The 24,148-nt window shown below is 35.1% G+C and overlaps 1 protein-coding gene across 4 annotated transcripts in view; it reads right to left on the reverse strand.

The window, feature by feature from the left end:
- STK3 (serine/threonine kinase 3) overlaps window positions 1-24,148 on the reverse strand; it is a 277,085-nt gene that overhangs the window by 218,451 nt on the left and 34,486 nt on the right. For 3 of the 4 annotated variants that reach the window (XM_023538227.1, XM_011372913.2, XM_023538228.1), the window contains 2 exons: window positions 19,308-19,436; window positions 10,791-10,905 (listed from right to left, as the gene is read on the reverse strand). In XM_023538227.1, coding sequence (XP_023393995.1) covers window positions 10,791-10,905; window positions 19,308-19,436 — 244 coding nt within the window. The remainder of the gene's footprint in view (window positions 1-10,790; window positions 10,906-19,307; window positions 19,437-24,148) is intronic. The other variant, XM_023538226.1, reaches the window with a different exon arrangement.

A 24,148-nucleotide genomic window follows, 5' to 3' on the forward strand; every position in this document is an offset into this window, starting at 1 on the left:
ACAATTTATGTTTGTGTAGAACTTTACAGGTTACAAAATGCTCTGACACTCATCATCTTTGTTCCTTACAAGAAAACGCTGAGGTCGGTAAGGCAAGTAATAAGACATTAGGTCCATTTCAGGATTAGGCATCTGAAGTTTGGAGGAGTTATACAATGTACCCAGGGTCACAGAGCTAGTAAGTAACAACCCAGAACTGACACTCCATCTTCTGGTTGATATCCAGGAGTCTTTCCACTAAACCAAATCACTCCAAATAACCATTGTCAGGGTGCGCTAAGGGTCAAGCTTATGACAAGGAGGCAAGGGCTCACTGCAGATCTGGCAGTGACAGGCAGTCTGCCAGGAGAAGGATGTACAATCAAAAATAAAGTGCATGAAGGTGGGCTGGACTGACGGAAGGGAAACAGAACTGGGAGAAATGCCAAGAATAGCAACTAAGGTGAAGACTGGGCAGCTTACCAATAAGGGAAGCCAAGGAAATACCTTCGTAAGCTTAATTTACTTAATTCAGGTAGAAGAGAAAGTCTATCAGAGAGACTATGTTGTAATGTGGAAAAATCATAAAGAAACGTCTTTATAATCCAATCAAAAGACTTAGAAAAGATGAAATGGAGCATGAGGAGTATGATGTATTTAATCAGAGACTAAGACATGTCACATGATTGCTATGAAAAATTCTAAGGGTTTAATCCTATGGTGCATGGTCATGTTAATGCTGTGGCTTGGAACTTTAAGAGGCATGTGTGAAATATACTTAGAACTCAATCTCACTCTATGGGATATGCCAAATAAGCAACAAGAATACATTTCCACACAAAAAGACTCGTTCTCCTAAGATTCTAGTACAGCAATGAATAGTAGTAGTACCTCTCAGGGTAAGAAAATTCCTATAAGAGAAGGGGCCACAGACACTAGAACTAATACTAGGATCAGGTGTCCCTGGTCTAAAGGGAACCATGGGCCTTTAACCCTGTTGAGTAGACTTTCCAAGAGAATTCTTATAGCAAACATTTACTGCTTACATAGTAGAAACAGGTTCCTTGAGAAACAACAACCTTATTGCCTTTCCTGCAACAGAAAGTAGAAAGGAATGGGACTCAACAGTTTTGACTTCCAGTGTCACCAGATACCTCTTCTAACGTTTTACATTCATTTGGGCATTATTTTAGAGATTTTTTTAAAATGTGATTTACTCCTGATATATTTTGTTTTGCTTTGATTTTAGGGTTAGTAAATACATAGAAATACCTGTTATTATTTGCCATTCTAACAACCATTTACCCTTCTCCTGCTAATATGTTCTGATTTCCCTTTAGAAAATCACTACTTCCCCATCCTCAGACCATGTATGTCTAGTAGTCAGCTCCATCCTAGCTCCAAGTTAGACACATGACCTATGTCTAAGCCAACTACTATTTTCTCAGAGAAAGGCACATGGCTCATTCAGAAACAGTGAGGTATAAGACTGCTGGATTTCAACTAGAAAGGTATAACCCAGGCAGCTGCTGGCATTCACCTTTGAACTATGAAGCAAGAGTCTGTATGAGAGTGGAATCAATACAGAGGTAGCAGAATAATTCACTCTGCCTTGAAGCAACCCATGCATGAAACTAGCCCTGCAAAGATTTTTGGTATGTGAGCAAATAAATTCCCTTTTTGGCTTAAGCCCATTGAGGCTGGGTTATCTGCAACTTATAACCAAGAGCTGAAACTGATATAAATTTGAAGTCGATAGCAAAAAGTGGGAAAGTTTCTAGAAAAGAGGTTTGTTTAAAGCATAAACCACTGACCAACTTTAGAAATGCTAGAGGTTATTTCAGATATTTAACAGCATGAGATCTCTGAAGATGATTTCTGTTTTCTGTCCCCAAACAAAAAGGGTACAAAAATTGGGGGCAAGGGAAGTCTTTTACAAGAAGCATGCGGACTTTTTTTTAAGCCTCCTTTTTGCCTTCATTTTCCTACTACTATCTCCCCCAGCTAATACTCCAAATTGTATTAATGTTGCATTTAGATTTCTCATTTTATATAACTCCTCAAATGTTTCAGTTTCCATTAGTTTTTATGACATACATTATATAACCACAAACGACAGTGACCAAATCCCTTTGCTAAAATCAATGCTTTAGAGAAACTTGAGGAGTTAAGTAGCAATCTCCAAAATACCTAAATCTCAAAAGTAATGCTTAAGTTTATATGTAAGACTTTATCTGAACATTCATCAAGCCTCAGATTCCAACTTCTTTACAACCAAAATTTCTCCCACTCTTACTCCTTCTCTCGAGAAAAAGAATACATACATTTAATAGGGCTCTCAGATATTCAACATGAAAAAAAAAAAAAAACACAGAAAAAGAGCAGAGCTACTCAGTAACTCCCCGCAACCCCTCACCACTCTATCTCATCCCACCCAAAAAAGGAGGCTTGAGATTATAAAATAGCCAAGGTTTTAAACAATAAAAAATTTATGGGATTCTTCCCGAAAAACACAGATCTGCTCAACACAAAGTACATACATTAGGAAAACGTAACTAGAATATTTTAGCTATTATTATATACAAAAGGGCAGAGAGAGGTTGTCTTTCATGAAATCTGGACTGCAGATGTCAGGCCAAAAAAAAAAAAAGATTAATAATCTATCACGAAGTCCCACAACTAGTGATTCAAAATGAAAGCTTTCACTACTTACACCATATGTAAATATACACATATACACGCTGCTTTATAATCCCTTGATCTGAAGAGAAAGAGAACTGATACTCTACTGTGAAAATGGTCAGTGGGCAGACATTTTAAAATCCTTTCCCACATGAAAAGATTCCTGAAAAAGAGATCAGAAGACAACAAAAAAGCACTCAATATATATGGAGTTGTAAATCCTGTATGAACTAGTATCTATTACACAAAGGGGGAACATGCAACAAAGTGATTAAGAAAGTCAAACATGAATTAGTCCAACAACACAGAGGCAAATTTAAACCCCAAAAAGTACTTTATGGAATAGAAATCCACACATATCAAAAAGATGTCTGTTATTAACAATGAAATAATGTCAAACTTTGAAGTTCCAAATAAATCTTAAATTAATAAAAAATTGGTATGCCCTCATCAAGAAAAAAATCTGTTTGAAGTAGTACATAATTAACATCAAGGCAGAACACATATTTTTAAAATACAACAAATCAAGCATTTACTAAAGAGGCTATTATGTACAAGGCATTAATTCTAAGGGCACTAAGGTAAAATATCCTAGTATATATTGAATAGCCACTACCTAAATCTATTAAAGAAGTCCTCACTGTACCTAAAAATGTAAATCCTATCTTTTGGAGTATATACCTGTTTCATTAACAAAGATAATTCAAAGTGCCAACAGTGAATGCTAGGATTCTGTCCTCAGTTCCATAGTCCTTTATATTCTTCTACTCAAACACATCTGATAAAAGTTCACAATGCAAGGACACCCCTATCTACATAAGTAAGATGATAGGACGATGACAATATCAACAACAAATACACATAGGGCTTTTTATGTGCTAGGTGCTGTTCCTAGCACTTTTCATATATGTAATCTTCAGTACAACTCAATGATGTAGGGTAGTCTTCTTACCTCATTTAGCAGATGAAGAAAATGAGTCACTGAGAAGTTAAGAAACTTGCTCAAGTTCACACAGCTAGTAGAGCCAGGATTCAAACCCAGACAGTACAGCTCCAGAGTCTGTGCTTAACTACTACAGTTCAGTTCTAGCAGTTAACTATAATTTTAACCCTTTCTTTACCTCTAATCTACATTACCAATCTATGATTCAGTTTCTTACCTGGAAAATGGGCCAATACCAGTTCTTATCTCATATGGTTGTTCAATCCTCATATGAAGATTAAGTGAATATATGTAATGTACTTAAAACAGTATCTGGCACATAACAATACTATGTAAGTAACTGTTCTTACAATATCTACAAATGTCCGTCACGGGAGTTGAGAATCACCGTCAGTGAGAATTTACCAAGCAGAATGGTCTTGATGCATCATCACTCATACTTCTAAAGAAGTGATGCTTAAATAAAACTTGACTTCCCCAATTATTTCCACTATGAAATAACATGTCCACCACTAGCCTTCAGGAAAATACATATACATAAGTTAGCAGTTGCTCTCTTCAGTCTGGAATTTCCTCTCCATTATTTTGTTCCCTCAGCCCACCCCCGGCCGATATCTCAGAGATATATCTAATCCTGATAAAGGTAGATACTAAAAATTTCTCCTAAGTACCAAACTGAATGTGTATGTAAGTTTTAAGACACAAAGTTCATTTGGTATTCTAATGTCAGTCTCATCTGTACAGCTGAGATACTGAGTACTCTTAAAGGTTTCAACCAGAATGCTACTCTCAGAGCTTGCCTTCACCAAGAGCTAAAAGATTATGGAGCCTAAAAGAACAAAAGCGATCCTCTAGTCCAGGGTTTAGTCCTGATCAACATTTAAATGTGCTTCTAATTTTCTGTTGTGACAACATTCTTGTATATGTCTCGCTGTACAATTATGCTAGAATTTCTCTAAGGTACAGACAGAAGAGGAGAACTGCTGGATGGATCCTAGGGTGCAAACATATTCAACTTCATAAGAGCTTATCGAATTACTCCTGAAAGTAGTTGTACTACTTTATACTCCTAAGAATGTGAAACTATACATAGTATACATAAGACAAGGGGGGAATTATCGATTCAGGTTCAAAAACCAGACTGAATTTGTACTTGATTTGTTTAGTTATTTGTCTCTCCTCCCTCTGAAACCCTATTAAACTGATAGAGAATTTTTTAATGAAAAAAACTAATATAAGAATCAACACAGAGGGTATAATAAATTTGAAAGCATTTCTACGGAATCACAGACAAGAGCAGTGAAAGAAGGGGGTCTGCCAATAGAAGTGACTACCAAGTGAATTCTAGACAGGCTCCAAATTAGAACCATAAGGTGAGAGGACAGGAGATGAGAAGAGGGACGGAAAAGGACTCACACCTAAGCACATCCTTGTGAAATATCTTGTTCCTTTGGCAATATCAGAAACAAGAAGATGAAGAGAAAAGTTTTGGGGTGGGGCGGGGGGAGAAACCAACAAACAAATAAGACTGACAGGCATTAGCTATAACATAAGCAACACTGGATGCTAGAAGATAATGGAGGAAAACTCTCAAAGTTCTGAGAGAAACTTATTTTCAATATAAAATTCTACATAGGCTATCAACCAAGTATGAAAGCAAAATAAAGATATTTTCAGATATTTTCAGGACTCAAATAGCTGACCTCGTATTCTTGTATCATGAAGAAGATAGTTTAGGAAGAATATAAAACAAGAGTGAAAACCAAGGAAATATGAAATATACAAGAAAATAGTGGCACTAACCCAGGAGTCCAGTGAAAAGAAATTCCAAGGATGCAGCTGTAGCTGTACAGCAGACCTAAAAAGCAATGAGTCCACATTAAATAAGAAATCAGGAAGTTCCAAAGAATGTCTTCTCAAAGAAGAAACATAAATTCCAAGGAAACAGATAAAACGAGTTAAGAAGCTAGAAGACATTAGCAAAATGATAAAGATGGGATGTGCTACTTCTCTCGACATGCAAAAAATAAGAAAAACTCCAGGAAAAACAAAAAATTATATAACATCATGATCCCAACATAGATCCAACAAACTAAAATGTGGCAATGATTTCGAGCAATTGATTAAGCATGAGGAAAGTAAATCCATTTAAACCAGATGCTAGAACATTCTCTTTCAGGTGACCTAGGAGTATAACATTGGACTTTTAGAGATGGAAATATAATTTTAGCATATCATTGTTTCCTCTTTCAAGATGTCCTTTGCCATCTCTTCTCTGACTCAATCATCCATTCATTCATTCATATATGCATTCATTCATTCATTCATGTAACAAGTATTTACTGAGCATCCAACATGCTAGGTACTGTCTGAGGAGCAGAGGTAAAACAGTGAAGAAAAAAAAAAAAGACAAAATCCTGCCATTGTAGAATCTGCATTCTAATAATAGATGACACCTCCTCTTCCAAGAATCTGAAGGGCTCTCTCTCCTATGAAGCTTTCTCTGAACTCCCATGCTAAGTACTTTGCCTATTCAGCTCCTAAAGAACTTAACAGAATGGAATTTAACTTTTTATGCTGTATTACACTACACCTCCAATAGTGTGTAAACAATGCGACAACAGCAACATTTGTTATTTATACCACTAATGCAGAGCACTGGGCCTAGATCAATAACTGTATTTTGAACCTTTCCATTCATCCGAAATGTAAATAAAATTGCCAAGTAAAATGTAAAGCACTAAACAAATGTTACTTATTATTTAACAGATGAGGAACTGAAGACCTTGTCAGTTAAATGACTTGCCTAGATCACAAAACCAGTTTGTGGAAGGGCCAAAATGAAAATCCATAGTGCTAGGGTGAATTACAATAAGTGGTCAAATCAATAAATGGGCCAAAATGAGAGAGGATAACCTTAGGCATTTTCTTAGAACAGTTCCAAGTACACAATAAATGTCTAAGACATAGATTCTATTTCTTCCATATGTAAAGGCATAACTTTACAATTATGTAAAGATCATTTTGAAAGCCTCTAATCAAAAAATATAATCTTTTAAAAGCTTCCATTTCACAGAGTTGTGTATTTCTACTTTGCTCTATATAATTCTTGAAACGCATAAATGTTTAGAGATGTTAATGGCATTTATTTCAAAATATATTGGGTTTTTTTTTTTTAACTATTTCCTCACAAGGAAACCTTAAAAATTATTCTCTTAAATATTTTATTTATTTAGTTCCACAAATCTGGACTTTTTGTTCTTTGTAAACTCAAAAATACTCAAAAAATATAATGCTTACTTAAACTTCCATTAACAACAACTAAAGGCAGGTTTCTCTTTCAACAGCCAAAGTTGGCCTACGATTAAAGTTATCAAGGTATACATTTACAAAATTAAGCAAAAAATTAAATTCACATACATGTATAACTGTCCCTGTGTCGCTTAAAGGAGGGGAAGGCAACTGCAACTACTCTTCGCTTAAACACTAAAAGCTGAATAATTAATTGTGATTTCCAAGTACAGGATACCACAGTGGGATTATCTACACAGAGATTTCACCAAACTTAAAAAGATGGTTTAAAATAATATTTAAAAAGTCAGTTACTAAATATATATGATACCAGGACTTGAGCTGTGTTTGTGGGTCTGATCAGGAATTTAACTCACATATATTTATTTATAGGTCCCCCAATACTTACAAACTGAAAGACTCAATGAATACTAAGTAAATAGTGATTTTTCACTCATAATGCAACCAGGAGACTCCCAGAAACTTTTATCTGCCACTGGAACATAGGAGAGTTTCACCTTCATCCTACCTCTAGCACCACCACCGTTAGTGACCACAATTACCATTCATTAGAAGCTCAAATGCCAACTCTGTGATCTGCCCCCTGTTAAGTAGCAGCACTTTAAACGGACGTAATATTCACCTTTTGCTACTCAGCCTCAGTTCCAATCACTGAAGTAAACCTAATGAACTCCCAAACTTAATTCTATGCCTTTGTCTTTTCCTAGATGTTTCCCAAAGAAAAAGTATAGGTCAGGGCATAAAACCACTGAAAGAGATATTTTGAAGCTCCTTCTTTAATATTTGTTCTGACAACCAGATGATTGATTTTGTGACTTTTAAAATACAAGTGCTCATATAACTATTAGCAAACTGTCATGCAGCCTTGCAAACTGACAATAAAAGGGCCAACAACAAAAGACAAAAAGATAGGCACAAAATGGAAATAAAAGAGACTAAAACACATATGAAAAGATGCCAATTTACCTAGTAGTCAAAATATGTCAAATAATAGAAAAAATTATAATAATAATAGCAGCTAACATTTATTGTGCTCTTTCTTTACATAAGAGTGAATATGCACAGAAGACTTACCTAATTAATTAATCAACCAATTACCAAATAGATATGCAACTATCTGGGAAAACAGAAAAAGTTTAAAAGAGAGGAGATATTTGAGCATGGATACAAATTCATTAAAGCAAAGACTAGGAGTGGGGAGGGACACACAAAAGTAGAAGAGGCAATATCATATACAAAAACACTAAAATATGAATCCAATTTTTAGTTCCAGGAGCCAGTTCTTATTGTGAGGTTGGAATATAAAGTGCATAATAAAAGTGATAAATAATGACACTGTTCAGATAAGAGGTAAGATATAAACAGTATTTTACTTTAGGCTAAAAAAGATTGAACTGCAATGTTTTTTTTTTTTTTAAATATATAACTAAATCAGATTTGTTTTTCCCTAAGCCATTAATTTTCAAGAAAACATTTGGTCAAAACAGATAGCAACTGATAATTAAAAATCAAGAACACTTCATCCCTAATGATATTTCTTTCAAAGAGAAGCATAATTCTACAAAAAGTAGGTTACTTAGGTGGTTTTCCAAAAGTCATTCTTCATAAAACAAACCAAAAATCTAAAAGAAACAGCCAATCTAGAGTTCCTTACCCAACAAATGTATCGTTCAAAAATGAAGGGAAGTAACAACTTTCATATTAAGAAAAAACAAAAACCAAAAAACCAAAAAACAAGATCTTATGACCACCATTCCCACACATAAGGAAACACTAACAGACATTGTTCTTCAAGCAATTGAGAAATGCAGAAAATAATAAAGAGCAATAAAAAGCATAAATATAATATTTAAGTAAATATAAACACTAACAATAACTAAGAATGCCTAGTGCAGTTTACAGTGTATACAGAATTAAAAGAAGCAACAAAGCATATAACAAAAAACAAAAGAGCATATAAATCCTAAAAAAAACCCAATCACAGATTGATTGTTCTGTGACCATGAAAACAACAGCTAGTAAAGTGAGTTTTAATAGAGCAAGGACAACTGTTTCACTAGTCACATTTTTGAAAGCCAGCGGATCAATAACAGCTATGTCTCTGAAATTCAGACAAAATTTTCATTCCACTAAACATTCCTATAAATGATCAAATATTACAATGTCAAGGCATTTTTCTTATATTGCTAACCTTCATAACAATGGTACTCCTTTTAGAAAACACATAAATGAAGGAAAAGTAGAATACAAATACCTTGAGATTTGATAGAAGCTGTTATCAAGGCAACACTCAGAGACAATGTACCTATAATTCCTGACCCATCTCAGGCAGCTGAGTTCTTTTTCATATTTAGGAATCAGATTCTCCCACTCTACCTGAAGCCCAAGGATTACACTGTTCTGTGAGAATAACAATTAGACTATTCCAAATTTATGATTCCCCAACATGTTCAGTAGATTCTGTCTTCTAAAAAACAATACAAGGGGAGTAAAATCTTTCCTTATTGGTGATGGAGAGTTACAAGGATAAGGATCCCACCCATATTTATCTTTATAGAACTATAGTATACTGTCGCAGTTTGTTACTGGCAAGAAGAAATAAAGTACTTAGATCAAATACTTCCTAGCTATTCAAAATGTTAACATTAATATTTAAAATCAAGAAAATGGATTTTCCATTTCACGAAATTTTACTACATATTTCTACCTAGTAATTTTAAAAAACAAATGTACTGACATTAGCCCTGAAATGGTTTTAAAACATATCTCTAACTGGAGTTAATTCTTTTCAATTAAAGCATTGCTCTGTCACTCAAGAGTCATCTGATTTACATAAATGTTAGTTAAACACCACAGAAATTCTAAAATATGTACATAGAATGTCAAAAATCACTTAATCCATCTGTCAAAACAGGGATTATTGAAACAGTTTCACTTCCTTTAAAAGGAATCCTATTTATTTTATTTTCTCTAACAGGAAAAAAAAATAGTAGGATAAACTTGTGACTTACCTCACTCCAATCAAACTTTAAAATGATTCTGGTTAACCACAAATTGACTCAAGTAGTTAAGTATTTTTCTGAATGTATTTTACGGAAACTTGTCTGACAATACATAATAATGTCATATAGTAATTTGGTTACTGTTCTACAGAATTACAAATTATTTCACTAATTATTATTCTTAGTCATGCACAGATAAGAAGGTCACTTTTGTCTTTATAAATTATCCAAGCAAACTAGATGCATTGCTAGCCAAAAGTAAATAATTTTGTAAATAGCTCTTTTACTTAGGGTTAAAACATAACCATAAAAAAAGCTATTATTAATGACACCTTTCACTAAGCTGAATTCACCAAAATTTTTAGAAAGGTATATACTAGTTCTATCACTTTCAAACATCCTAATTATATTTAGAAAAATAAAGACAAAAATTGTTTTTCAATTATTTTTAAAAATTCAGAAACGAAAAACTTCAACTGTTTACCACTCATAGATTATAATAATAGAAAAAAACTTAAGATAAAGAAATGCCACGAATACCATGAACTTTAAATAAAATTCTAGCCATAATTTATTGAACTCACATTAATAAAGAACACACACAATGATTCCAAACGAAGAAAAGCACCCTGGTAGTTTCTCAATGACTTACCAAAAATTATCTTAATAAATTAAATAATCCATATAACTCCTAAATTTGCCATACAAAGATATGTGGCTGGTTCTCATATCTCATATTAGATCCCTTTACACTCTAAAAACCTTTTCTTTTTTTCACACTAATATTTTCTTTGTAACAAAATACTACCTGGTCAGATTCTAAATATGATTCTTTAGAAATGAGATCAGCAAAACAATTTAAAAATACTTACTGTCTTGTTTCGTAATCTAATTATGTCCGAGACAGAGCCTGCTCCACAGTATTCCATAACAATCCAGAGGTCTGTGTTCTTAAAGTAACTGCCATAGTACTTTACAACATATGGGCTAAAGAAAAACACACAGACAATCGTATTTAGTTAATTCCCAAAGAAAATGATTTCTTAATCCCAACATAAGGTATTTTCAACATTTCATAATGTTCCAATAAGTAAACTTAATGACTAAACTTCTATTGTACATCGAATTATCTATATGTGAGGTTCACCAACTGTGTATAATTAGGCTTTAATTCATGGATGAAATTTAACAGGATTACAAACCAGAGGAGGCCCAAGTGTTTTCAGTGATTCCCAAGAAAAAAAGCCTTTCTTTTGCTAAAGGACTTACTACTTAACATAAGGAACCAATAAAAATATTTTCCTTTAACTAAAACATTCTAAATATAAATCTTCTAAAGGATTTTGCCTTCAGTCAAATATTAACACTGAACTTTAAAATACTCTCTATTTAAGTGAAGTTTATGTATAAACTGATGTATAAAACATCTTGTCAAACTCAAAGAGGCAGACTATCCATATTCATAGAATACATAAAAAGATGGAAAATGCAAGGTAGCATAAACTAAGCTGTATACAGCTTAAATGCTACAAGAGCTCAAAGGAAGTGACCATGGTGGAGCCATCAGAACTATGTAACAATGGGGAGGGGGCTGAATTATGAAAAAAAGGTTAAACTTCAAAATATTGGTGGAGAAAAAAGAAAGGCCATGACCAAGGCACAAATATACAAAGGAGAAAACTAAGAATGGCATGTTCAGTAGGTATTTCTATCTAGTAGTAGCTATCATGAAAAGTGGAAGCAGTATAAATAAGACAAGAGAATCAAATAAGCAAAAAATAATAAAAAATGTAAAGTACTATAAAAGGCCACATAGAGACACCACCAAAAGAAGTTTAAGAGAAGACTGTCAGGGAAGACTTCTCAGCATAGCCTTCACAATTTTAGCTGTCTTGAACTCAAGGATAGAACAGACTGGTTAGAGCATAAAGGGCTTGAACTAAAACCGATAGCTACAGTGCTAGAATTTAATCCTATTTATCCCTACTGCTCCTCATTACCTTTTGCAGAAACTTCCCAACTGGTCTCTGTCATAGTTATCTAACCCATTCTAATCTATGCTCCATACAGCTGACAAGGTTACTTTCCTTTAAAATAAAAGTAAAATAGGCTGATGATATTGCTCTTCCCATTTAAAAAAACAAACAAACAAACAAACAAACAAAACTCCAATGGCTCTACATTAGCAAAGGGAAAAAGTCTTAATTGCTTCATATCACATACAAGACCTTTCACCTTAAGTTTACAGACATACCCAACTTTGCTAGGTGTTGGGAACAGAAATATTAGGAGTTCGTAAGTGTTCACTGAATCATTTAAGAAAAGTGCTGTTTACAAACAAATGAAACGAATACAGAGACCCACAACTTCAACTTATGAGAAACACTGAAAAGCTTTCTTTACATAAACTTCTTCGGAGTGTAAGTGCCTATGTGGAGAAACCTCTACAGGGAGTACTGCTCTTACACCTGGCTGTGCATCAGAACTACCCCACCCCGGAAGAAAGACTGCATATCCTTCAGAAAACTCTTTATAAATATTACTTTTCTCATTCAAAATTTGAAAGGTTAATAGCAGTGAGTTCAAGATTATGTTCACTGAAAAGCACATAGAAAATGTGTATGTATTTTATCTTGCAATATACACTAAGTAATCAGCAATTCTAAGGGCAGAATTGACAGCTCTTATGAAAATTAGGGATTCTAGCCTGGGCAGATACTGAAGAAACAGCTCTCTCTCTCTTTAGGGGTGAGTCAAAAGAAAGCCTTTGGGGAAAGGTAAAATTCTCTTCAAATCATTTGTGGTCGATTCTAACACAAAATCAATAGATGGATCAAAGTTCAACAGTTGTATATGATAAAACATAGCCTCAATATTTTAACCTAGAAAAGCATTTAAGGGGATAGACCTAAACAGCCATATTGAAGACATATAGTTTCTATCATTCATTCAACATTCAATCATTGACTTTCCACTTAAGCCAGGAATTAGACCAGATGTCTGTTTGATATGCAGTAGTGAACCAAAGAAACACAATTCTGACTTTCATATGGTACACATCCGCAAAACATACACAGATATTAGAGAAGTAAACCCGCAAATAAATATAATTCTAACTATGGTAAACTCCATGAGGAAAGATGCCAGTCTGTCTTACTTTATTTTATCCTTAGTACTTCTCTTCTTATATTTACAGACAAAAGGAATGAATAAGTGAACAAATTAGCGATCATAGAAAAATTAACACAAGAGACCTAACTTAGGCCTCCCCGGAGGAATAATATTTAAGCTAAGATTCAAAGGTTGACTAGAAGCCAGGTAAAGAGCATCCAGGCACCAAGAACTGTCTGTATAAAGGTCCAGAGGAAATAAAGAGGAAATAATTTTCAAGGAATCAAAAGATCAGTTTGCCTAGAATAAAGTGAGTGAAGAGAAAGGTAGAACAATGGAGTTGCAGATGGAAGCAGGAGCCTAATAATGAGGAACCTCAAAACCAAGATAAAGCTCTTGGGCTTTATTAGATATGCAAGAGAAGATCAGAGAAGAATTTTAAGTAGGGGAAAAACATAATCTAATTTACACTCTTAAGATTTCTCTGGCCACTGCATCAAAGCTAGATTGTAGGAAAGTAAATATGGACACAAGCAGACCATTTAGGTTATGTTAGTCTATGCATGGAAGAGTCTGTATCAAGCATATCTTTTTATTTTCTGTATTTGTGATGCTCTGACCTCTGGAACCTGCTGACAATGCGTCCACTGTCCCCCTCAGGGTTAGCTAATTCCTAGATAGCACCTAAGAGCACACCTTTCATAGACAAACAAATCAATCTGGAGTCTATATCCCTGACCACCTCCAGGGCCACTATTCCCCTGTCCTAATCACCCTAGGGCCATGTATCAGAGGACTCTGAACAGCCCTATGTCCACGGCCCACTGTAATAATTCAAGCTAGTCAATCCTAAACCTGTCTACCCTGTCTCATACATTCCTTCCCTAGGAAACCACAAGAAAGGTTCTTGCCCATGTTTTCCCCTCTCTCCCTCTGCCTCCTGACAGTTCCTGGAACTTCCCTGTATGGGTCCTCCTCTTCTCAAGCCCTCTTACATGGCAGGCTCCCTCCTCTTGGGTGTAAGTTTAACAGTCTATCTTTTCTGCGGCAATCTGTCTCCTGATTTGTTAGACTCAACATACCTGAATAATAATAAAACCTACATTTTAAAGAGACATTTGTGGCTTGGAGTGAGAGTAAAAGAACGAAAATCAAAGTCAAGAAATATTTTCAAGGTACATGCAACACAATTCGATAATAATGTAGACTAGCAAGCTAAGAGACAGTAAGTAAGCAAGTTTTTCTTCTGTGTTTTATCCACTGTGCCCCCCATCAATTGCACACTAAATATAAGATTGGAAAATTAAAGACTGAAATTTAAAGCCATCACTTTTTAAAAATTAAAAACACAGGTATAACTATGCTCAGAAAGTTCAAGACCTGGGACTTCTGTTTCCACTGACACAGATGTCATTCATTTAAATTCACTCAAGATCATTCATGTATCATTTTAAAATAGTTCAATAACATTTACTAAACAACATATATGGCAGTCTCTCTAGTATCACAACTCAAAATAGAAATAGTATACAAAGAGAAGTGAAAACCAGAGGGAAAAAATAGAAAAAGCACTACGAACTCTCAACTATTTGCATCTTATATAAACACTATTCATGGTATAAGTTATTTGGACTGAATCATTATGTTTAAGCTTCTTATGGAAATTCAAATGTTAGTTTTTATGGCCTAAAAGATAATTAACATTTTTATATTAAATTGAATTTCATCTTAATGGAAGAAAACCATGTACTGCTAAAGGTATTTTTTAATAGGCTTTTATTTTCTAGAACAGTTTTAGGTTCACAGAAAAACTGGAGGGAAAGGTACAGAGATTTCCCACACACTGCCTGCCCCACACATGCATAGCTTCCCCATTATCAACATTCCCCCACCAGAGTGGTACACTTGTTACAACTGATGACTCTACATCAACACACCACTATGTCTCAAAGTCCATACTTTACATTAGGGTTCACCCTCAGTGTTGTACATTCTATGGGTTGGAACAAATGTATACGACTGAATCCACCATTATGGCATTATACATAGTAGTTTCACTGCCCTAAAAATCTTCTGTGCTCTGCCTATTCATCCCTCCCAGGCTCCTAACCTCTCAAAACAACTGATTTTACTGTCTTTATAGTTTAATCTTTTCTAAAATGTCATATAGTTGAAATCATACAATACGTAGCCTTTCAGATTGGCTTCTTTCACTTGATATATGCATTTAAGTTTCCTCTATTTTTTTATAGCTTGATAATTCATTTCTTTTTAGTGCTGAATAATATTCTATTGTCTGGATGTACCAGTTTGTTCATACATTCACCTACTAAAGGACACTCTGGTTGCTTCCAAGTTTTTGATAATTATGAATAAAGCTGCTATAAACATCCATGTGCAAGTATTTGTATGGACATAAGTTTTCAACTTCTTTTGTGTAAATACCAAGGAGCACCACTGCTGGATGGACCATATGATTAAGAGTATGCTTACGTTTGTAAGAAAACTGCCAAACTGACCCCTAAACTGGCAGTACTATTTTGCATTCTCACCAGCAATAAATGGAAGTTCCTGTTGCTCCAAACAGTATTTGGTGTTGTCAGTGTTCTGGATTTTGGCCATTCTAATAGGTGTATAGGGGCTGTATTAACTTGTGATTCCCTTATATCCGCACTACCTGGCACACAGTATTCACAAGTGTTGCTGACCAGCTCTTGCCTCTACTCCTAGTAATGCCTTGAGAATACTTCACCTTTAATTGTTGGAATCTTTTTATAGACATTCCTTTCTTCAACATGGGCCCTAGAGTCAGCAACTGTGGGTTCTTATATAGCATCCCAGTCATTAAGTAGTTGTGTGATCTTGGACAATTCATATAAAATCTCTAGATCCCATTTTTGGTACCTATAAAACAGTTCTTAAACATGCTTTAGCACCAAAAGCCTTTTCTTCAAATAAAATTTTAGAATGAGCCCCAATGTAGAAAAAAAAGATAAGAGCGATGACTAAGTTTCTCGTTCTGGTCAATTCTTCACTATTTGAAGAGGATAAGCCTAGAAGCATCTCCTTAAAGCATAATATATTTGAAAAACTCTAACAGACCTACCGAGGTTCAATCTAGCATTAGCATGCTATAATTTACACATTCAACAAATATTTATTAAACACCTACTTTATGCCAAGCACTAGACTAGACACAGAAGATGCAGCAATAAACAGTGCAGATGGGCTCCCTCTAGTATTTACACAAATATACAATATTAAACACATGTCAAACATTCACTAAAATGAACCCAAAATTAAAATGCCCTCTGGTCTCTTTTTAGACTATAGAAAGCAAGACAATTTACCAAATGCCCAAATAGCTAAACAGACTTATAAAAATATTTCAATTTCTGAAACACAAATCTCATTTTCTTCAAACAAAATTCCACTGTTTTACATTGGAATTTTTCAGTTTGGACTGTTTTCTTCCAAATGATTTTCATGTCGATTTCCCAATAACTCATCTTCATTAATACTACCTCAACCCCTAATACTATTCCCCACACTATTCATATCATCACCATTCACATTCGTTCAACAAAATGTACAGTGCTAGGCATTGCAATGGGTGCTGAGAAATATGATTCCTTCTCTCAAGGAATGAAGAGAAGAATAAAGATTGTGAAGACATTTCAGAAGGAAAATCTATGAGACAGTGTCATCAGAAGTATCAGAAAAAGAAAGAAGACTCTCAGTTTTGTTACTGAAAGACTAAGTATATACATGGTACCAATAACTGAACAGGAATTTGAGAGGCTTGGCTGTAACAATTAAAATTTTGGTTTTAGAATGTTAAATATGAAGTTTCTCCTGGATACTGCACTTGAGGTGCCCAGCCAGGAATGAGAAATACTCATTAGTATTTGAGTAACCACTATGTGGCAGGATCCTTGGTTAGTAAAAGATAATCCCAAACTCAAAAAATTTAAGAGTCAGGTGACAAAGAATGCAAGGGTGCAAGTACTTAAAAGAGAATGTCAGGTAAGAGAGAAGATTGGAAGCATAAGCACTGGTCAGATCATGAAAGACCTTACATTCCATCCTTATGATACTGGACGTATCTAGGCAATGGGGAGCCACTTAAATTTTATACAGAGAATGGCTTGATTAGGTTTGCATTTTAGAAAGATGTAGCTTCAGGGAAGAAAAGGGTTGGAGGAATCAATGAAAGACAAGGTGAGCAAATAGGAAGCTGTTGCAGAAATCTGAGCAAGAGCTGATATGTTCTAAGATGCACAAAGGTTAGAGGAAGAGATGTATAATAGGTAATATTTAAGACCCTGCCTTTACTAGATCACACGCAATTAAAATCTCTAAAGCAGCAGTCTCCAACCTTTTTGGCATCAGAGACTAGTGTTCCTCTAGTATCTGGTTATAAGTGGGCCGATGATCTAATATCTGATGATCTGAGGTGAAGCTGAGGCAGTGACGCCAGCACTGGGGAGCGGCTACAAATACATATGAAGCTTTGTCTGCTGTGCCCAGTTCCTAATAGGCCACAGACAAGTACTGGTCTTAAGCCCAAGGACTAGGAAACCCTGCTCTAAAGTACACAGTATAAAAAAAATTAAAATAAAATAAAAAATAAAGTACACACTAGTCCGTGAACTATTCTTAACCATAATAAAAAAACAATAGCAACATGCAAATATTAAGCACCTAATGGGTCCAATGTTATACTATCTTCAATCTTTCCTTTTCTACATCAAATTGTGGGAACCACATTCTTATCAAATAACCAGATTAATAGCAAGGTCTGGGGAAAATTTGCAACTATATATTTTGACCTGAAGACTGAGGAATGTATCATTTTTTTCTATAAATATTGAATTTCCAGTTACACAGCCTTTATGGAAAAGATGTAACATAATCTAAATCTATAGTATACAACAATGAAAAGAAAATTGAACATGCCCAAGCAACAAAGTTCCTCTAAGATTATTTGGTCACTTTATTAGTCAAAGAGCTTATATGAATCTCATACACTACTAGAAGAGAAATTTGTCCATAGATCTCTTACTAAGAGGGTCCTGACCGGGACTGAAAATGTGTCCAGACTCTCCTAAGACACCAGATCTAAGTCACCGTGTGTCAATTCTAATAAATAAAACATAAGCTGAGGGTTTCTGGGAAAGCCCTTTCCTACTTCTGTCCCTCTTCCTCCTGCCTGGAATGTAGATATAAGCCTGGTTATAAGAGCAGCCCACTTATAACCATGAAATAATAACCATGAGAACAAAGGCCGCATGCTAGGGATAGCACAGTATAAGAGGCCTGAGACAGCTGTCACTTTGTTGCTGCTATACCAGCCCTACCTCTAAATCTTTTGTAAAGGGAGAATAATAAATCCCTCTCTGATTAAGTAACTGTCGGCTAAACACAGTCCTAATTTATATACTCTGCAACCCCTATAAAGACCAGGCTACTTAATAGGGCACGTAAGATTTCATGATCGGCTCTACTGACTATCCAAACTCATTTCACAAAAATCTGTCTCATACTTTCCACTCCAGTAATTCTAAACCCTGTCAAAACAGCACATATCAGTGAGCTGTTTTTCGCCTCTCTACCTGTCTCTTTACTCTCTCTCTCTCTCTCTCTCATCCCTCCACTTCTTCACCAACTTAACTCTTCTTCAGAATTCCAGACTTCCTGACTCCTGGCTCGGACAGGTGCTCCGCCTCCTTGTTCTTACATCACCCCATGCACCTGGCAGAACAGTGATTGAGCTGTATTGTAGCTATTTGTTTTAAGTATCCATCTTCCCAACTAGACTACCACCCAGCCCCTTAAGAAGAAAAACAGTATCTTAATTTTCTTGGTATTCCTAGATTCTGGCACAGTACCTGGCCCACTGTGTATGCTCAGTAAATGTTTGTTAAATGAATTAGAATTACACAAAACATGACTGTTTTTAATAGTAAAAATGCATATAAAAAGAACTGCTAAATGACCCCCTCTTAACATCAAAAACTTTTCACCCATAAATTTGCCCTGAAAACTGAGTATCTTCTATCACCACATGTTGCTTTATAACATCATTTCTGCTTACGTGTTGTTAAGTCCTAAAGATAACCCTGCAAAGCTGCCCCCATCTTCCTTGAAGGATTAGTCTCACTTCCAACAGAAGTCAGAAAAGTAAACTAAACAAATGACCAAATATCACATTTTATTATACACTGTAGCAAAACTCATCAAAATGAATGTAAATAAGAAGTAAAATCTCTTCATACCTGTCACATTGCTGCATTATGGAAATTTCTTTGATTATTTCCTGAAGATCTGATTCAACAGGTACTTGTTTAATTGCCACAACTTGGCCAGATTCCTTATGTATTGCTTTAAACACACTTCCATAAGACCTAAAAGAAACCAAGACATTTCTTTATTTCTTTTCCTTTCAAGCATCATAACTATTAGAGAAAGAGTCTATTATGAATTGTTTACATATAGTCTTTTCTAGTTTAAAAATGATTTAAAGGTGACAAATCAAAGTAAACAAATGCTAAAAGTGAATTATACCTTAGTTTTAATGCTTCAATTATCAACGTAAAATCTATTAAAATCATCAAGTTAGTATGCAAGATTGTTGTTTTTCTTATGAGTGAAAGAAAGAGACGGTGTCAACTTAAACAAACACAGCATTAAGAAAATATAAATGGAAATTGAAAGAATGAAATATAGAATAAAAACAGCCAAAGTCTCAAGTTAGGAGAAAAAGCTGATGTCACCTTAAGCAAAATCATCCCCAGAATATCAAAGTCCCATGCCTATTCAGACTGCTTAAGAGTAACTGAAACCCCCAGGTGGGGACCACCACATAATACCAAAGTTAGAGAAGCAAGAAATCTGGTCCCCTCATTGACCAAAGGTATCCTCAAATGTTCCTTTCACTATATCCTCCTCCTCAAGGGCAAGACCACATACTACCTCTGTTATAACTCTCAAAACTGCCCATTAAATATTTGTGTGTTTTTAAAAAGCAAAAATAATGAGAAGGAAGTTATTTATACTTTGATATGAATTAGAAGACAAGGTAAAAACTGCTACCACTTACTAAGCCAGGTACTATGCTTGGTGGTTCATGTGCATTATCAAATTCGACACTCTCAACTATGAAGTAAAATGTTATTACAGCCCTTTTTAAAAGATGAGGAAACAAAGACAGAGATACCAATAACCATCAAGACCATAATTCAAACATATTTTGACTCCAAAGATCACGTTCTTCTCACTTTATTATCATTACCGAAGAGAAAGAAGAACAAGCCACTGGAAGACATGGAATGTTTCCTGGTATCAGGAAACTATGCAGACTCACTTTCAAATTTACAATCTTTTAAAATAAGTGAAAAAGTGAAAAATAAGTAATAAAGCAGCTACTTTAATAAAATGAATTTTATCCTATCCTCTGTTTCTTTGGTCTTTCTGAAGTAATTTAGTTTGCTACTCAAAGTCACTTTTGGGGATGGGTGTGTGAGGGTGTGGATGTGTGTATGTGTTTGTATAGTCCTAACTTATACACATACACACATATATCTCCCCTTAAAAGCCACATATAAGTATGTATATGTACGTATGTACATGATGGATGTGTGTGTATGTATGTGTATATATATACATATATATATGTATATATATTCCCTTCAATACAGAATTCAGTGCTAGATTATCTGGTGTCAATTAAGCACTACCACTCTATTCTATGAGCTTCTCATCACTGAAAAAGAGGCTGGGAACAACATTTCCCTGAATGCCCTTCCCTAAGTGGATCCTAGTTAAGAGTCTGACAATGAGAAGATGTATGAAACGTGAATGGCAAAAAGTTGAGAAACCATCACTCTCCAGATGTAGTTGTAGCAGATGCACTGGCAGATATGAGAGGCGCAGTTGCTTTCTGCTGAGCTTTTGATAACCACAATACTGCTACTGCGGACTGAGAGAGTTGGTGGGAGCTTCTCAAAGATTCTTAAGGATTACAGCAGATCCCCAGTGACATTTTGAGCAACACCCATTTCGGTGCTTTAGGCTGAGGTCTTCAGCATTGGCTTATCTGACCTTCAGCAGCAGATTCCATGACCTTTGCATCTCTGGTCCTTCCACAAGTCATTTGCACTCCTAATTTTATAAGAAACTCTTTATACCCAGAATACACAGAGTAGCTTTTCTTCCCCCTGACCAAGCCCTGCCACCAATAGTTTTTGGTCCAGGAAGTAGTTCCAGGGGAAAGAATCTTAAAGATGGGAATTTTCTATTAGCTCTTTCTTAAATTTGAAGATAATAATTACTTCGATAATGCAAATGACAAAAAGAACATTGACAGTGGCGTTCAGTGGCAAAACAATTATTTAAATTATTACCCTTAGTCATCTGGAGTCTAGGCAAAGCTTTAGAAGACCAACTACTTGTGTCAATAGAATACTATGATAAAATAAGAGTATAAGGACTATAGAATGGGTTGGCTGCCCCTGCCTACACTGGAAAAGCTATATAATAAATCTAACGAGTCCAGGGCTTAAACTCCCAGCTCAAGGCTGAGAGACCAAAATGCTTCTGAATGTCCCAAAAGAACTTAATACTTGTAAGCAGAAGGCTGAGACTTCTGAAAACCAAACTCAAAGTCTAATCTTGCCGAAAGCTGAATTACATTGCAAACTGAATTCACAACTCACCAGGTCCACTATGTTAAAGTTAGATTTTTAATTCTAAAGAGAGGTATCCAGAGTATTGGTTTTGTGACGTTTCGGTAGATTAATATTAATCTGAGTACTTCGACTCCCAAACCCTGCCAAACCTCCCTTACCAGCAAAAGCAACGCTACCACCCAGTCTGAGAATATTAGCCTCGCAATGCCTAAAAGACTACCTCAATTGAGGCAGTCACTTTTCAGGGAAATGTAGATCATCCTCTACCCCATCCCATCACCACTTCTCACTGCCTCCAGATCTATAATTACACTCAAATCCCCACAGACGCCAAAGGGATGACCCAAGAGCACCTATTATACACACCAAAAATAAAAGTTATAAGGATTTTGTCAGTTTTCGTCAGCAGAACCTTAAAGAACATGTATGGGAATTGATTCCAAGTTTTCCAGGGAGAAAGGAATTTACTGATATGGACACAAGACCAGAAATTCCAGACTCTGTGTTATCTCAGTTGGAAGTGTCTCTGAGTTCGCTCAGCTAGTGAACTGAAACCTGGACTCAACAGTGGCCTACGTACGTTAAGGGAGATGTCAGCAATCCATAGTATACACTAGAGAAAGGAGATCAAAGGCTCAAGTAGATGGAATACTGGAATGGATATATACGTGACTTGCTCGCCCCCACTTATGTTCACTGAGAGAGTCTAGAGGATATTCCTTTACCAGCATTATTGAAAGTTCTATAGTGCAGGTGAGAGACAACAGAGATGCCAACACTAAAATGGACTCCTTGAATTTAATGGATGATGGGATCCACTGAGAACAGAAGACAAGTGGCAACATTTCTCCACCTCATACAAGATGCGCATGGTAATCATAACAGGTAGCAAAATAAGTCTAAATTACAGTTTTCTTTTTTAATCTAGATTTTGATAGTAAAGTTATGCTAGCTTCACAAAAATAACTGCATTTGTCATTTAAAGACTGGATAAAACTTAGCTGGTACTTTTTTTAAAGTAAAATGCACATACCATAAAATTCACCACTTTAAATATTTTAAAGAATTTTAACTCAGTGGCGTTTAGTGCATTCACAAAACTATGTAACTCTGACCTCTGTCTAGTTCCAAATCAGTTGGAACCTGCTTTCTGTCTCTATGTATTGAACTATTCTAGATACCTCATATAAATGGAATCATACAATATGTGACTTTTATACTTTGCTTCTTTCACTGAATATAATGTTTTCAAGGTTCATTCATACTGCATCATACATCAGTACTTAACTCCTTTCAATACCAATATAATATTCCTTTGTACAGATATATCACATTTTGTTTATCTATTCATCAGTTGATAGACATTTCTACATGTGTCTATTGTGAATATTACCAGCTATGAGCTGGTATCTTTTGTAACTAATAGATAGTTAACTGCTTTTCCATCTTTTCTGTGATAACTGATTTATTTTTCAATTTCTTTGGGGGTCAATTCACACGATTTATATTTTCTTATGAAATCATAATTCTAGAAGTATGATTTCATACTTCTAGCTTTTCGAATGAGTTCTCATTGAGCAGTATATAGTAATCTCTTAATTTTTCAAATCATTTCTCTATCATTGGTTGCATCTTCTTTCTTATTCCAAATCTATATTTTCGCTTTTTCTTTAGTCAAAGTCAGAAGTTTAACTTTTTTATCGACCTGTTCAAAAAAGCAGATTTTACATATACTTATCCTTTCTAATTTTATTTTCTACTTCAGTAATTTCAACTTCTTTATGAATTTCCTCTTCCTAGTTTCTTTTGGTATATTTTATTATTTTTCTAACTTCTTTATATTTTTCTCATCTTTATTGAAATATAATAGACAATTAGTTGCTTGTATTTACACTGTACCATTCAATTAGGTTTTTTCACTTATAGTTGGCATACAATAATATGCCAGTTTCAGTTGTATAGCACAGTGATCAGAGATCCACACAACTTGCAAAGTGATCACCCCACTAAATCTAGTATCCCTCTTCCCCCTTACATATTTATTACATTATCAACCATCTTCCCCATGCTACACTCTACATCTCCGTGTCTACTCTGCAACTATCCATTTGAACCTCTTAATCTCTTTACCTTTATTGTCCCCTCAACCTCCCACCCATCTAGTATCCCTCTAAATATTCTCTCTATCTATGAGTTTATTTCCACTTTTGTTGTTGTTGCTCTTGATCTTGTTCTTTAGATTCCACATGTACATGAAATCATGCAATATTTGTCTTTCTCTACTGACCCATTTTGTTCAGCACAATACCTTCTAGGTCTATCAAGGCAAATATCTTTTTACATCTACTTCTTGTCTGCGTATGTCTTTTAATCTGAAGTTAGTCTCTTGTAGACAGCATACATAGGGGTCTTGTTTTCTTATCCATTCA

Source organism: Pteropus vampyrus, unplaced genomic scaffold (genome assembly GCF_000151845.1).
Source record: "Pteropus vampyrus isolate Shadow unplaced genomic scaffold, Pvam_2.0 Scaffold215, whole genome shotgun sequence".
Lineage (NCBI taxonomy): Eukaryota > Metazoa > Chordata > Mammalia > Chiroptera > Pteropodidae > Pteropus > Pteropus vampyrus.